General features: G+C 49.9%; 1 protein-coding gene across 1 annotated transcript in view; it reads left to right on the plus strand.

Moving 5' to 3' along the window:
• The window catches only part of LOC147736917 (NACHT, LRR and PYD domains-containing protein 12-like), a 307,564-nt gene extending 298,813 nt beyond the window's left edge, over nucleotides 1-8,751 (plus strand). Inside the window, exons 5-8 of the mRNA XM_086963257.1 lie at nucleotides 4,977-5,044; nucleotides 7,542-7,712; nucleotides 7,790-7,960; nucleotides 8,577-8,751. Of these exons, the coding sequence (XP_086819383.1) occupies nucleotides 4,977-5,044; nucleotides 7,542-7,712; nucleotides 7,790-7,960; nucleotides 8,577-8,751 (585 nt within the window). The remainder of the gene's footprint in view (nucleotides 1-4,976; nucleotides 5,045-7,541; nucleotides 7,713-7,789; nucleotides 7,961-8,576) is intronic.
• Nucleotides 8,752-16,644: the final 7,893 nt, after the last annotated feature.

Raw genomic sequence — 16,644 nt, forward strand, 5'->3', positions numbered from 1 at the left:
GTTCCGTCATTGGAGCCCGGGGTGTGCTTCATTTATTCAGTGTGTAGTTCCCTCATTGGAGCCCGGGGTGTGCTTCATTCATTCAGTGTGTAGTTCCCTCATTGAAGCTCTGGGCGTCATTCATTTATTCATTCATTCATTCTTTCATTGTGTAGTTCCCTCATTGGAGCCCTGTGAGTGCTTCATTCTTTCATTGTGTAGTTCCCTCATTGGAGCACTGTGAGTGCTTCATTCTTTTATTGTGTAGTTCCCTCATTGGAGCCCTGTGAGTGCTTCATTCTTTCATTGTGTAGTTCCCTCATTGGAGCCCTGTGTGTGCTTCATTCTTTCATTATGTAGTTCCCTCATTGGAGCCCTGTGTGCTTCATTCATTCATTATGTAGTTCCCTCATTGGAGCCCTGTGTGTGCTTCATTCATTCATTATGTAGTTCCCTCATTGGAGCCCTGTGTGTGCTTCATTCATTCATTGTGTAGTTCCCTCATTGGAGCCCGGGGTGTGCTTCATTCATTCAGTGTGTAGTTCCCTCATTGAAGCTCTGGGCTTCATTCATTTATTCATTCATTCATTCTTTCATTGTGTAGTTCCCTCATTGGAGCCCTGTGTGTGCTTCATTCATTCATTATGTAGTTCCCTCATTGGAGCCCTGTATGTGCTTCATTCATTCAGTGTGTAGTTCCCTCATTGGAGCCCTGTGTGTGCTTCATTCATTCATTCTGTAGTTCCCTCATTGGAGCCCTGTGTGTGCTTCATTCATTCATTGTGTAGTTCCTTCATTGGAGCCCTGTGTGTGCTTCATTCATTCATTGTGTAGTTCCCTCATTGGAGCCCTGTGTGTGTTTCATTCATTCATTGTGTAGTTCCCTCATTGGAGCCCAGTGTGTGCTTCATTCATTCATTCATTGTGTAGTTCCCTCATTGGAGCCCTGTGTGTGCTTCATTCATTCATTCATTCATTCATTCATTCATTCAATGTGTAGTTCAATCATTGTAGCCCTGTGTGTGCTTCATTCATTCATTGTGTAGTTCCCTCATTGGAGCCCTGTGTGTGCTTCATTCATTCATTCAATGTGTAGTTCAATCATTGGAGCCATGGGTGTGCTTCATTCATTCATTTTGTAGTTCCCTCATTGGAGACCTGTGTGTGCTTCATTCATTCATTGTGTAGTTCCCTCATTGGAGCCCAGTGTGTGCTTCATTCATTCATTCATTGTGTAGTTCCCTCATTGGAGCCCTGTGTGTGCTTCATTCATTCATGTAATGTGTAGTTCAATCATTGTAGCCCTGTGTGTGCTTCATTCATTCATTGTGTAGTTCCCTCATCGGAGCCCAGTGTGTGCTCTATTCATTCATTGTGTCATTCCCTCATTGGAGCCCTGTGTGTGCTTCATTCATCCATTGTGTAGTTCCCTCATTGGAGCCCTGTGTGTGCTTCATTCCTTCATTGTGTAGTTCCATCATTGGAGCCCTGTGTGTGCTTCATTCATTCATTGTGTAGTTCCCTCATTGGAGCCCTGTGTGTGCTTCATTCATCCATTGTGTAGTTCCCTCATTGGAGCCCTGTGTGTGCTACATTCATTCATTATGTAGTTCCCTCATTGAAGCCCTGTGTGTGCTTCATTCATTCATTGTGTAGTTCCCTCATTGGAGCCCGGGGTGTGCTTCATTCATTCAGTGTGTAGTTCCCTCATTGAAGCTCTGGGCTTCATTCATTTATTCATTCATTCATTCTTTCATTGTGTAGTTCCCTCATTGGAGCCCTGTGTGTGCTTCATTCATTCATTATGTAGTTCCCTCATTGGAGCCCTGTGTGTGCTTCATTCATTCAGTGTGTAGTTCCCTCATTGGAGCCCTGTGTGTGCTTCATTCATTCATTGTGTAGTTCCCTCATTGGAGCCCTGTGTGTGCTTCATTCATTCAGTGTGTAGTTCCCTCATTGGAGCCCTGTGTGTGCTTCATTCATTCATTGTGTAGTTCCCTCATTGGAGCCCTGAGAGTGCTTCATTCATTCATTGTGTAGTTCCCTCATTGGAGCCCTGTGTGTGCTTCATTCATTCATTGTGTAGTTCCCTCATTGGAGCCCTGTGTGTGCTTCATTCTTTCATTGTGTAGTTCCTTCATTGGAGCCCTGTGTGTGCTTCATTCATTCATTCATTGTGTAGTTCCCTCATTGGAGCCCGGGGTGTGCTTCATTCATTCAATGTGTAGTTCCCTCATTGAAGCTCTGGGCTTCATTCATTTATTCATTCATTCATTCATTCATTGTGTCATTCCCTCATTGGAGCCCTGTGTGTGCTTCATTCATTCATTGTGTAGTTCCCTCATTGGAGCCCAGTGTGTGCTTCATTTATTCATTGTGTAGTTCCCTCATTGGAGCCCAGTGTGTGCTTCATTCATCCATTGTGTAGTTCCCTCATTGGAGCCCTGGGTGTGCTTCATTCATTCATTGTGTAGTTCTCTCATTGGAGCCCAGTGTGTGCTTCATTCATTCATTCATTCATTCTGTAGTTCCCTCATTGGAGCCCTGTGTGTGCTTCATTCATTCATTGTGTAGTTCCCTCATTGTAGCCCTGTGTGTGCTTCATTCATTCATTCAATGTGTTGTTCAATCATTGGAGCCATGGGTGTGCTTCATTCATTCATTGTGTAGTTCTCTCATTGGAGCCCAGTGTGTGCTTCATTCATTCATTCATTCATTGTGTAGTTCCCTCATTGGACCCCAGTGTGTGCTTCATTCATTCATTGTGTAGTTCCCTCATTGGAGCCCTGTGTGTGCTTCCTTCATTCATTCATTCATTGTGTAGTTCCCTCATTGGACCCCAGTGTGTGCTTCATTCATTCCTTGTGTAGTTTCCTCATTGGAGCCCTGTGTGTGCTTCATTCATTCATTCTGTAGTTCCCTCATTGGAGCCCTGTGTGTGCTTCCTTCATTCATTCATTCATTCTGTAGTTCCCTGGTGGCAGTCACAGATGTCTCTTATTCATTCATTCTTTTCTTCCCCACTGGGAGCTTCTTTGGTGTTGAATAAGTAGTAAATAATCCGTCAATATTTGTTTCCTGTGGAGTTTGTTACAAACCATTTCAATGTGAAAATGAACTTATATTAAAGTTTTAAAAGCAGAGCTTTAGACTCAGGATCATAGCGCGGTTTACGGGACTCATAGTGACTAGAGGTAAAACCTCTTGTGTCCTGGGTTACTCTCGCTTAAGAACTAGTGTCACTCCTGCGGCAATCTTCATAGTTTCTCCACCAAAGAAATACTTTTAAAACATGTGTCCAGTCTTCTAGGCGCTATTTCCGTTTCTGCTGCCAGAGGTAGGTGTGGCGTCCCCCTGACGCCTCCTGGGACTAGAGCAAATCAGACCTGTCACTGTTTAGATGTTTACTGTCCTTATTAACAAGAAATACCCTTTTTAATTTTGAAGAAAATAAGACACCTGTGAAGCAAAGCTTGCATTGGTGACCCCTGCTGTGACCTTCGCACTGACCCCTGAACTGACCCCTGCACTGACCCCTGCACAGACCCCTGCGCTGACCCCTGCGCTGACCCCTGTGCTGAGCCCTGCGCTGACCCCTGCACTGACCACTGCACTGACCCCTGCACTGACCCCGGCAATGACCTTTGCACTGACCGCTGCACTGAACCCTGACCTCTGCACTGACCCCTGCACTGACCCCTGCACTGACCCCTGCGCTGACCCCTGTGCTGAGCCCTGCGCTGACCCCTGCACTGACCCCTGCACTGACCCCAGCACTGACCCCTGCACTGACCCCTGCCCTGACCCCAGCACTGACCCCTGCACCGACCCCTGCACAGAGCCCTGCACTGACCCCTGCACTGAGCCCTGCCGTGAGCCCTGCACTGACCCCTGCACTGACCCCAGTCTGAAGCCCAGCACTGACCCCTGCACTGACCCCAGTCTGAAGCCCAGCACTGACCCCTGCACTGACCCCAGTCTGAAGCCCAGGACTGAGCCCTGCACTGACACCTGCCCTGACCCCAGCACTGACCCATGCACTGAGCCCTGCACTGACCCCTGCACTGACCCCTACATTGACCCCTGCACTGACCCCTGCACTGACCCCTGCACTGACCCCTGCACTGACCCCTGCATTGACCCCTGGACTGATCCCTGCACTGACCCCTACACTGACACCTGCCCTGACCCCTGCACTGACCCCTGCACTGACCCCTGCACTGACCCCTGCACTGACCCCTGCACTGACCCCCGCACTGACCCCTGCACTGACCCTGGCACTGACCCCTGCCCTGAACCCTGCCCTGAGCCCTACACTGACCCTTGCACTGACCCCAGTCTGAAGCCCAGCACTGACCCCTGCACTGACCCCAGTCTGAATCCCAGGACTGAGCCCTGCACTTACCCCTACACTGACACCTGCCCTGACCCCAGCACTGACCCCAGCACTGACCCATGAACTGACCCCTGCACTGAGCCCTGCACTGAGCCCTGCACTGACCCCTGCCCTGACCCCTGCACCGACCCCTGCACTGACCCCTGCCCTGATCCCTGCACCGACCCCTGCACTGACCCCTGCACTGAGCCCTGTACTGACCCCTGCACTGACCCCTGCATTGACCCCTGGACTGATGCCTGTACTGACCCCTGCACTGACCCCTGCATTGACCCCGGCACTGACCCCTGCACTGACCCCTGCACTTACCCCTGCATTGACCCCTGGACTGACCCCTGCACTGAGCCCTGCACTGACCCCTGCACTGAGCCCTTCACTAACCCCTGCCCTGACCCCTGCCCTGACCCCTGCGCTGACCCCTGCCCTGACCCCTGCCCTGACCCCTGCGCTGACCCCTGCCCTGACCCCTGCGCTGACCCCTGCACTGACCCCTGCACCCACCTGTGAGGCTCATGGCTGCTCTTTCCTCCACAGATTCAGCGGCTGTGAGATGAGGGATGAGGTCATTCCATCTATTTCCTTCCCCTTCTCCAAGGAGAAGCCGGAGCCAGAGGTGTCTGTGCTGTGTGAGGCGCTGAGGGATCCGCGGAGCCGCCTCAAGGAGCTCAGGTGAGTCCAGTAGGAATGTCCTTGGGAACGTGGTGGGGGGGGGGGTTACATCATTCTCACTGAGACCGTGTTAGGTTCAGACGTAGGAGCTCCTCGTACGGGTATAAAGTTTGAACCTTTCTTCTGCTTTTAGCAGCAGTTATTATAAGATGCAGTGACTTCCACCTGTCTGCTCCTGTTGTAGTGAGATGGCTCAGCGAGCAAATGCACCCATCCCAGGGGACTGTACTCAACCTTCCGGTCATGGGATCCTATTCTGGTGAGATGGCTCAGCGAGCAAATGCACCTATCCCAGGGGACTGTGCTCAACCTTCCGGTCACGGGCTCCTATTCTGGTGAGATGGCTCAGCGAGCAAATGCACCTATCCCAGGGGACTGTGCTCAACCTTCCGGTCACGGGCTCCTGTTCTAGTGAGATGGCTCAGCGAGCAAACACACCTATCCCAAGAGACTGTGCTCAACTTTCCAGTCACGGGCTCCTATTCTGGTGAGATGGCTCAGCGAGCAAACGCACCTATCCCAAGGGACTGTGCTCAACTTTCCGGTCATGGGATCCTATTCTGGTGAGATGGCTCAGCGAGCAAATGCACCTATCCCAAGGGTCTGTCTGCAACCTTCCGGTCACGGGCTCCTATTCTGGTGAGATCGCTCAGCGAGCAAATGCACCTATCCCAGGGGACTGTGCTCAACCTTCCGGTCATGGGCTCGTATTCTGGAGAGATGGCTCAGCGAGCAAATGCACCTATCCCAGGGGACTGTGCTCAACCTTCTGGTCACGGGCTCCTATTCTAGTGAGATGGCTCAGCGGGCAAATGCACCGATCCCAGGGGACTGTGCTCAACCTTCTGGTCACGGGCTCCTATTCTAGTGAGATGGCTCAGCGGGCAAATGCACCGATCCCAGGGGACTGTGCTCAACCTTCTGGTCACGGGCTCCTATTCTGGTGAGATGGCTCAGCGAGCAAATGCACCTATCCCAGGGGACTGTGCTCAACCTTCCGGTCACGGGCTCCTATTCTAGTGAGATGGCTCAGGGAGCAAATGCACCTATCCCGGGGGACTATGCTCAACCTTCCGGTGACGGGCTCCTGCTCTAGTGAGATGTCTCAGCAAGCAAATGCACCTATTCAGGGGACTGTGCTCAACCTTCAAGTCACGGGCTCCTATTCTGCTGAGATGGCTCAGCGAGCAAATGCACCTATTCCAGGGGACTGTGCTCAACCTTCCGGTCACAGGCTCCTGTTCTAGTGAAATGATATGATTAGTTCTGGTAAAACAAGCTGCGTAACACTCCTCCTGGACTAAGCGGGATTGCTGCTTTCCACTACCACTCAGAGAGCTTTCTAAGCTTGCCTAAGAGCACTAGAATCACCGTAAGTGTTTTCTGGATTAGTGCAGGGTGCTTCACTATAATAAGTGTGCACCATATACTCAGCCAGCCTCCTACAGTAGGCTTCTACAATGGGAGTTCACGATTATAAAGTGCTTATAACCATCTTTGGATTGAGCCACTTGTAGCCACGCTTCACCAGTGGATGTATGTCATTACCACGTGGGTTTTACAACGCAAGTCGTTACAACGACTTGCGTTGGGGGGCGCTGTGTAGTGAATAGTTTAATTTACTATTCCAACTCCAGTCCCGGTGGATAGTAGGAAGGTTTTGGATAGTAAATTAAACTATTCCCTATCCTACAGCGCCCCCCAGCGCAAGTCATTGTAACGACTTGCATTGTAAAAGTTGCGTGGTAAAGGTACTGCGTGGTAAAAGTTGCGTTGTAAACGCTGTTCACCTCACCAGTGGTTATCTAAAAGCCTCTTCCACCAGCCTCTGTCTGATTTACTAATTAGCTCTGGGGGACTAAACAACTGTGGTTTACCCAACCCCCCCAGAGTTGTCTTACCCAAGGAATGCGATGACTCAGTTCCAAATGTATCCAATCAGCCCCAATCATCCCGTTAAATTCCAATTCCCTCTTAAGCCACATTGAGAGCCACAGAAGTGTTGGACGGAGTCAAACAAAATCAGTTATAACATCTGCTCCCATTTCTTGATGGACAATTTCCTCTGGGACACTCTGGGGTATTCTTCATAGCTTTCTTTACATTTTGTTTTCAGGAGCTGGAATTGAACGGCAAGGCTTGAGTCCCCAGAGTTCTGCCCCAAATGCCACCGCGGGGACGCACTTTGCATTGTAAATGTGTATAACTGATGTAATGTGACTGTGACCGAAACGTCTACTAAAGGAATCTATCCCATGAGCGGCCCCACTAAGAGATGGTATATGTGCTTTTATAAGTGGACCCAAAGTCCTCCATCAATTCATACAGTGGGAGGAGTTAAAGTGTTTCTTGTCCACCTCGGATCAGAGAGTCCTGGGCCAGCGCAGCTGCTGGTCTCGGTATTTATACCTTGTTTTTAATCCCGTTAGTAATAAATCCTTGGAGTTATTAATGTTTTAATCCCCTCTCTCTCTCTCTCTCTCTCGCTCCTTCTTAGCCTCTGTGACTGTTGGATCACCGGTGCTTCCTGTGCAGCTCTGGCCGCCGCCCTTCGCTCCAACCGCTCTTTGCTGGACCTGGACTTGAATAGGAATGAACTGGGTGACGCTGGTGCGACCCTGCTCTGTGACGCCCTGAAGCACCCGGACCCCCGGCTGCAGAAGATGAGGTGAGGAGCAGGGGGGGGAGGGGGGGGGGAGTGGCTTTTCTCTATCAATAGGATTATTAATTCTCGCTCCTTCTTAGCCTCAGGTGGTGTAGGATAACCGGTGCTTTCTGGGCAGCTCTGGCCGCCGCCCTTCGCTCCAACCGCTCTTTGCTGGACCTGGACTTGAGTGAGAATAAACTGGGTGACGCTGGTGCGACCCTGATCTGGGAGGCCCTGAAGCACCCGCACACCCGGCTGCAGAAGATCCGGTTAGGAGCAGGGGGGGGGGGGGGGGGGAGGAGGGGGGGCCTAATCTGTATCATCTGCATTTTGTACTTTCCTCTGTATTCATTGACTCTGAGGGCAGCCTCTCTCCTCCATATGTTTATCTTACATGCAGGTTTGAGGGTAAGCTCTTTGAAGCCTGTTTTAGGCGCTATCAGCACCCTGAGTGCACGGAGTAGGAGAATGTCCCCCAAAGGATGCAGATTTTAAGGAGTCTCCCTCTGCTGCCATAAGTTACATTTCCTGTAGATTACGGGTGCCTACATCCAGCTGCGTCTATTCATTGGTTGCAGTGGGGGAGAAGGAGAGGGGGTGAATGTAGGCCGAGATGAAACATTACTATCAAAACCATCTACCAGACAGGTCAGTGTAAAACGAGGAGTGAATGCGGCCCTGCGCCCCAACAACATCAGGACTGACACCAGGCGGCAGTGGGAGGGTTAAAGTGTTTCTTGTGCACCTCGGATCAGCGAGTCCTGGGCCATGACAGCTGCTGGTCTCGGTATTTATACCTTGTTTTTAATGCTGTTGGTAATAAATCCTTCGAATCGTTAATGTTTTAATCCTCTCTTTCTCTTTCTCTTTCTCGCCCCTTCTTAGCCTTTTTGACTGTGGGATAACCGGTGCTTCCTGCGCAGCTCTGGCCGCCGCCCTTCGCTCCAACCGCTCTTTGCTGGACCTGGACTTGAGTTGGAATAAACTGGGTGACGCTGGTGCGACCCTGCTCTGGGAGGCCCTGAAGCACCCGGACACCCCGCTGCAGGAGATCTGGTAAGGAACGGGGAGGAGGAGGGGGGGGGGGGGGGGTGAGGGGGGCTTGTCTGTCTCATCTGCACTTTGTATTTTCCTCTGTATTCATTGACTCTGAGAGCAGCTTCTCTCCTTCATATGTTTCTTACATGTGGGTTTCAAGGTTAGTTCCCAGAAGCCTGTTAGAGGCGCTATCAGGTTGGGAGGGGTTGAATTTAGCCCAAGATGAAACATTGATATCAAAACCATCTGCCAAACAGGTCAGTGTATAATGAGGAGTGCGGAGTGAGGAGTGAGGAGAGCGGAGTGCGGAGTGCGGAGTGCGGAGTGAGGAGTGAGGAGTGAGGAGTGAGGGGTGAGGAGAGGAGGAGAGGAGGAGAGGAGGAGAGAGGAGAGGAGGAGAGAGGACAGAGGAGAGAGGAGAGAGGAGAGAGGAGAGAGGAATGATGAATGAGGAGTGCGGAGTGAGGAGTGAGGAGTGAGGAGTGAGGAGTGAGGGGTGAGGAGAGGAGAGGAGGAGAGGAGGAGAGGAGGAGAGAGGAGAGGAGGAGAGGAGGAGAGAGGAGAGGAGGAGAGAGGACAGAGGAGAGAGGAGAGAGGAGAGAGGAGAGAGGAATGATGAATGAGGAATGAGGAGTGAGGAGTGAGGAGAGGAGGAGAGGAGGAGAGGAGGAGAGAGGAGAGGAGGAGAGAGGACAGAGGAGAGAGGAGAGAGGAGAGAGGAGAGAGGAGAGAGGAGAGAGGAATGATGAATGAGGAATGAGGAGTGAGGAGTGAGGAGAGGAGGAGAGGAGGAGAGGAGGAGAGAGGAGAGGAGGAGAGAGGACAGAGGAGAGAGGAGAGAGGAGAGAGGAGAGAGGAATGATGAATGAGGAATGAGGAGTGCGGAGTGAGGAGTGCGGAGTGCGGAGTGCGGAGTGCGGAGAGAGGAGAGGAGGAGAGGAGGAGAGGAGGAGAGAGGAGAGGAGGAGAGGAGGAGAGAGGAGAGGAGGAGAGAGGACAGAGGAGAGAGGAGAGAGGAGAGAGGAGAGAAGAATGATGAATGAGGAATGAGGAGTGCGGAGTGCGGAGTGCGGAGTGCGGAGAGAGGAGAGAGGAGAGGAGGAGAGGAGGAGAGAGGAGAGGAGGAGAGAGGAGAGAGGAGAGAGGAGAGAGGAGAGAGGAATGATGAATGAGGAATGAGGAGTGCGGAGTGCGGAGTGAGGAGTGCGGAGTGCGGAGTGCGGAGTGCGGAGAGAGGAGAGAGGAGAGAGGAGAGGAGGAGAGGAGGAGAGAGGAGAGGAGGAGAGAGGAGAGAGGAGAGAGGAATGAGGAATGAGGAGTGCGGAGTGCGGAGTGCGGAGTGCGGAGTGCAGAGAGAGGAGAGAGGAGAGAGGAGAGGAGGAGAGGAGGAGAGGAGGAGAGAGGAGAGGAGGAGAGAGGAGAGAGGAGAGAGGAATGATGAATGAGGAATGAGGAGTGCGGAGTGAGGAGTGCGGAGTGCGGAGTGCGGAGTGCGGAGTGCGGAGAGAGGAGAGAGGAGAGAGGAGAGGAGGAGAGGAGGAGAGAGGAGAGAGGAGAGAGGAGAGAGGAGAGAGGAATGAGGAATGAGGAGTGCGGAGTGCGGAGTGAGGAGTGCGGAGTGCGGAGTGCGGAGAGAGGAGAGAGGAGAGAGGAGAGGAGGAGAGGAGGAGAGAGGAGAGGAGGAGAGAGGAGAGAGGAGAGAGGAGAGAGGAGAGAGGAATGATGAATGAGGAATGAGGAGTGCGGAGTGCGGAGTGCGGAGTGCGGAGTGCGGAGAGAGGAGAGAGGAGAGAGGAGAGGAGGAGAGGAGGAGAGGAGGAGAGAGGAGAGAGGAGAGAGGAGAGAGGAATGAGGATAGTGAAGAATGAGGAGTGAGGAGGGAGGAGGGAGGAGTGAGGAGTGAGGAGTGAGGAGTGAGGGGTGATTAATGAGGAGTGAGGGGTGAGGAGTGAGGAGTGAGGAGTGAGGGGTGATTAATGAGGAGTGAGGGGTGAGGAGTGAGGAGTGAGGAGTGAGGAGTGAGGAGTGAGGAGTGAGGAGTGATGAGTGATTAGTGAAGAATGAGGAGTGATTAATGAGGAGTGAGGGGTGAGGAGTGAGGAGTGAGGAGTGAGGGGTGATTAATGAGGAGTGAGGGGTGAGGAGTGAGGAGTGAGGAGTGAGGAGTGAGGAGTGAGGAGTGAGGAGTGAAGAGTGAAGAGTGAAGAGTGAAGAGTGAAGAGTGAAGGGTGAAGGGTGAAGGGTGAAGGGTGAAGGGTGAGGGGTGAGGGGTGAGGGGTGAGGGGTGAGGGGTGAGGGGTGAGGGGTGAGGGGTGAGGAGTGAGGAGTGAGGAGTGAGGAGTGAGGAGTGCGGAGTGCGGAGTGCGGAAGGAGAGGAGGAGAGGAGGAGAGGAGGAGAGGAGGAGAGAGGAGTGCGGAGTGCGGAGTGCGGAGTGCGGAGTGCGGAGTGCGGAGAGAGGAGAGAGGAGAGGAGGAGAGGAGGAGAGGAGGAGAGAAGGAGAGGAGGAGAGGAGGAGAGAGGAAAGAGGAGAGGAGGAGAGGAGGAGAGAGGAGAGGAGGAGAGAGGAGAGGAGGAGTGAGGAGTGAGGAGTGAGGAGTGAGGAGTGAGGAGTTGTAGAAAATTAGAAATATTGATGTACATAAGCAACGTTCATTTCCCTTTTCCCACTCCTCTCCCTACACGCACCATGAATACCGTAAAGCATTGACTGCATCACTCTGCCAGCAAAGGCCTGTACCCATGTGTACATGACAGCCATTTTAGGCACTCTGGCCTTTTGCCCGCCTAAGATTAGAATCACCGGCTTCCCTTCTGCGCGTATTTGAAACCCCCCCTTCTTTCTCACATGCATAAACCATGAAACCCTCTCCCTCTGCGCGACCCTGCCCTGAAAGGCAACCCTTCTGCTTGACCCACGCAAACCCCCCATTTCCTCTTGAAGAGGCATCCTTCGCCTCAGCCGACATAGCCCTCCCCAGCTGCACCTGACTGCCCCCGCTCTCTCATGTACGGGTCATAAGACCTCTCTCTGTGCGACTCTGTCCCTGTGCACACCCTGGCTCCCCCTTCCCCTTCTCCCTCACACGGGCAAGTCATAAACCTTCTCCTTCTGCAAGACCCTGTCCTTGGGAGTCACGGCCGCGCCTGACCAACACCTCCTTTCCTTCCATGAATGCCCCTCTGTTGACAAGCCTTCCCTCCGCGCTCGATTGTCCACGCGGCATGAATACCACTCCTTTGATGACCCCTTCCCCCGAGTCCGACTGACCACACATGTCCGAGGCCATCGCCTAAGCCAGGAGATACCATTTACTGCCCTTTATTGTATGAAGTCACTCCTCTTCAAAGGACCCTCTATTGATCCTGGTCTCCCCACCCCCTGGGCTATGATCAGGCGCACACATCCTAAACAGTTGACGGAACACTCAGCTGCGTGATTGCCCTCCCCTCTTATCAGCAGGTCAAAGGGTCCCTATTGTGAACACATGTGGGGTAGGATTGACACGAGGATTATGGGGATGTCTTTTCCTTGTATCACAATGTCGTGATTGTAATGCCAAGTGTTTTGTAAGGTATAAAAGACGGAGTCTCAGCTCACTTGTTAGAGCACCTCCAGATGGCACCTTGTTTCGTGTCTGAAATGACAGGCTCTCCTCATGAGAAATAAATCCTGTTCTTGTGATTCCTGCTCCCAGCGCCCGTCTCTTTATTTGGTAACTATTCAGAATGGGAACTAAGAGGCGACTTGCGCCAGCAGCCTGGGCATCGATAGTAATGCGGGCTCACATTTTACAGAGTGAGGAGTGATTAGTGAAGAATGAGGAGTGAGGAGGGAGGAGGGAGGAGTGAGGAGTGAGGAGTGAGGGGTGAGGGGTGAGGAGTGAGGAGTGAGGGGTGAGGAGTGAGGAGTGATGGGTGAGGAGTGAGGAGTGAAGAGTGAGGAGTGGGGAGTGAGGGGTGAGGAGTGAGGAGTGAGGAGTGAAGAGTGAAGAGTGAAGAGTGAAGAGTGAAGAGTGAAGAGTGAGGGGTGAGGGGTGAGGGGTGAGGGGTGAGGGGTGAGGGGTGAGGAGTGAGGAGTGAGGAGTGAATAATGAGGAGTGAGGGGTGAGGAGTGAGGAGTGAGGAGTGAGGGGTGAGGAGTGAGGAGTGAGGAGTGAGGAGTGAGGAGTGAGGAGGGATCACTGAAATAATATAGACTGCCAAAATATCGACCTGCAAAAATATCGTTGCCAAAATATCGACAGACAAAATATCGACTTTCTATCTACAAACAGGTAAGTACAAAAATATTGAGTACAAAATATCGTTAACAATAATATAGATGTAAAAAATATCGACTTTATTAAAAACAGTGTTAAATTAAATTAATATTAAATTTTAATTACTAAAATATACTTAAAAATACTTAAATTAAATTATAATAATTAAATAATAAATGAAAATAATAAAAATAATTTTTTACAATCTTATTTGTTGACCCTGAACCCTAAAATATACCCCTTTACCCAAAAACCCAAAACTGACCCTGAACCCTAAAAATACCCCTTTACCCAAAAACTAAAAACTGACCCTGAACCCTAAAAATGCCCCTTTACCCAAAAACTGAAAACTGACCCTGAACCCTAAAAATGCCCCTTTACCCAAAAACTAAAAACTGACTCTGAACCCTAAAAATGCCCCTTTACCCAAAAACTGACAACTGACCTTGAACCCTAAAAATGCCCCTTTACCCAAAAAACTGAAAACTGACCCTGAACCCTAAAAATGCCCCTTTACCCAAAAACTGAAAACTGACCCTGAACCCTAAAAATGCCCCTTTACCCAAAAACTGAAAACTGACCCAGAACCCTAAAAATGCCCCTTTACCCAAAAACTGAAAACTGACCCTGAACCCTAAAAATGCCCCTTTACCCAAAAACTGAAAACTGACCCTGAACCCTAAAAATGCCCCTTTACCTAAGGAGAGAGGAGCGAGGAGTGAGGAGTGAAGAGTGAGAAGTGAGGAGTGAGGAGTGGGGAGTGGGGAGTGAGGCGTGAGGGGTGAGGAGTGAGGCGTGAGGCGTGGGGAGTGAGGAGTGAGGAGTGAGGGGTGAGGGGTGAGGGGAGAGGGGTGAGGAGTGAGGAGTGAGGGGTGAGGGGTGAGGAGTGAGGGGTGAGGGGTGAGGGGTGAGGAGTGAGGGGTGAGGAGTGAGGGGTGAGGAGTGAGGAGTGAGGAGTGAGGAGTGAGGGGTGAGGAGTGAGGAGTGAGGGGTGAGGGGTGAGGAGTGAGGAGTGAGGAGTGATTAATGAGGAGTGAGGGGTGAGGAGTGAGGAGTGAGGGGTGAGGGGTGAGGGGTGATTAATGAGGAGTGAGGGGTGAGGAGTGAGGAGTGAGGAGTGAGGAGTGAGGAGTGAGGAGTGAGGAGTGAGGAGTGAGGGGTGAGGGGTGAGGAGTGAGGAGTGAGGAGTAAAGAGTGAAGAGTGAGGAGTGGGGAGTGAGGAGTGAGGAGTGAGGAGTGAGGAGTGAGGAGTGAAGAGTGAAGAGTAAAGAGTGAGGAGTGAGGAGTGAGGGGTGAGGGGTGAGGGGTGAGGGGTGAGGGGTGAGGAGTGAGGAGTGAGGAGTGAGGAGTGAATAATGAGGAGTGAGGGGTGAGGGGTGAGGAGTGAGGAGTGAGGGGTGAGGAGTGAGGAGTGAGGAGTGAGGAGTGAGGAGTGAGGAGGGATCACTGAAATAATATAGACTGCCAAAATATCGACCTGCAAAAATATCGTTGCCAAAATATCGACAGACAAAATATCGACTTTCTCTCTACAAACAGGTAAGTACAAAAATATCGAGTACAAAATATCGTTAACAATAATATAGATGTAAAAAATATCGACTTTATTAAAAACAGTGTTAAATTAAATTAATATTAAATTTTAATTACTAAAATATACTTAAAAATACTTAAATTAAATTATAATAATTAAATAATAAATGAAAATAATAAAAATAATTTTTTACAATCTTATTTGTTGACCCTGAACCCTAAAATATACCCCTTTACCCAAAAACCCAAAACTGACCCTGAACCCTAAAAATACCCCTTTACCCAAAAACTAAAAACTGACCCTGAACCCTAAAAATGCCCCTTTACCCAAAAACTGAAAACTGACCCTGAACCCTTAAAATGCCCCTTTACCCAAAAACTAAAAACTGACTCTGAACCCTAAAAATGCCCCTTTACCCAAAAACTGACAACTGACCTTGAACCCTTAAAATGCCCCTTTACCCAAAAAACTGAAAACTGACCCTGAACCCTAAAAATGCCCCTTTACCCAAAAACTGAAAACTGACCCTGAACCCTAAAAATGCCCCTTTACCCAAAAACTGAAAACTGACCCTGAACCCTAAAAATGCCCCTTTACCCAAAAACTGAAAACTGACCCTGAACCCTAAAAATGCCCCTTTACCCAAAAACTGAAAACTGACCCTGAACCCTAAAAATGCCCCTTTACCCAAAAACTAAAAACTGACCCTGAACCCTAAAAATACTCCTTTACCCAAAAATTATCAATATTATTTAATTACCAATTAATTATTAATTAACAATAACAATAAAGTAAATATATTAGCACATTAGCTGTAATTATTTTAATAATTATTATTTTTTCCCAATTAATTACTTAACAATAACACAAAAATATATATATTAAAATGTACTCTAATTAATGTAATTAACTAATTACAATTAATCAATTACCAATTAATTACTAATTCAAAATATGTACAAAATTATATTAATTAATTACCTAATTATTATTAATTATCAATTAATTATTAATTATAAATATTTACAAACATATATTAATTAATTAATTATTATTAAATTACTTCCCACCCTATTCCCCTATAAACCCACAACCCGCTACAGAATTACATAACGCAATTATTAAAAAAACAAATTCCATTTAATAAAATATTTTATAACATTAATACACACTTTTCACACATATTATTACATAAAAATACACTATAAAATATTATATATTATTAAAAATTCGATATTTTTGCTATCTATATTTTATACAGTCGATATTACTTCACTTACCTGAAAAACGATATTTTTGTAGTCGATATTATGTCCAGTCGATATTTTGTCCAGTCTATATTTAAAACTCGATATTATGTCCAGTCGATATTTTGGAGTCGATATTTTGTCTGTTCACCGTGAGGAGTGAGGGGTGAGGAGTGAGGAGTGAGGAGTGAGGAGTGAGGAGTGAGGAGTGAGGAGTGAGGAGTGAGGGGTGAGGGGTGAGGGGTGAGGAGTGAGGAGTGAGGAGTGAGGAGTGAGGAGTGATTAATGAGGAGTGAGGGGTGAGGAGTGAGGAGTGAGGAGTGAGGAGTGAGGAGTGAGGGGTGAGGAGTGAGGAGTGAGGAGTGAAGAATGAGGAGTGAGGAGGGAGGAGTGAGGAGTGAGGAGTGAAGAATGAGGAGTGAGGAGTGAAAAATGAGGAGTGAGGAGTGAAGAGTGAGGAGTGAGGAGTGAGGGGTGAGGGGTGAGGGGTGAGGGGTGAGGAGTGAAGAATGAGGAGTGAGGAATGAGGAATGAGGGGTGAGGGGTGAGGGGTGAGGAGTGAGGAGTGAGGAGTGAGGAGTGAGGGGTGAGGAGTGAGGGGTTATGAGTGAGGGGTGAGGAGTGAGGAGTGAGGGGTGAGGGGTGAGGGGTGAGGGGTGAGGAGTGAGGAATGAGGGGTGAGGAATGAGGGGTGAGGGGTGAGGGGTGAGGAGTGAGGAGTGAGGAGTGAGGAGTGAGGGGTGAGGAGTGAGGAGAGAGGAGTGAGGAGTGATGAGTGAGGGGTGAGGAGGGAGGAGTGAGGAGTGAGGAGTGAGGAGGGAGGAGGGAGGAGTGAGGGGTGTGGAGTGTGAAGTGAGGAGCGAGGAGTGAAGTG

This window comes from Lissotriton vulgaris, chromosome 1_1 (assembly GCF_964263255.1).
Source record: "Lissotriton vulgaris chromosome 1_1, aLisVul1.2, whole genome shotgun sequence".
NCBI classification, from domain to species: domain Eukaryota; kingdom Metazoa; phylum Chordata; class Amphibia; order Caudata; family Salamandridae; genus Lissotriton; species Lissotriton vulgaris.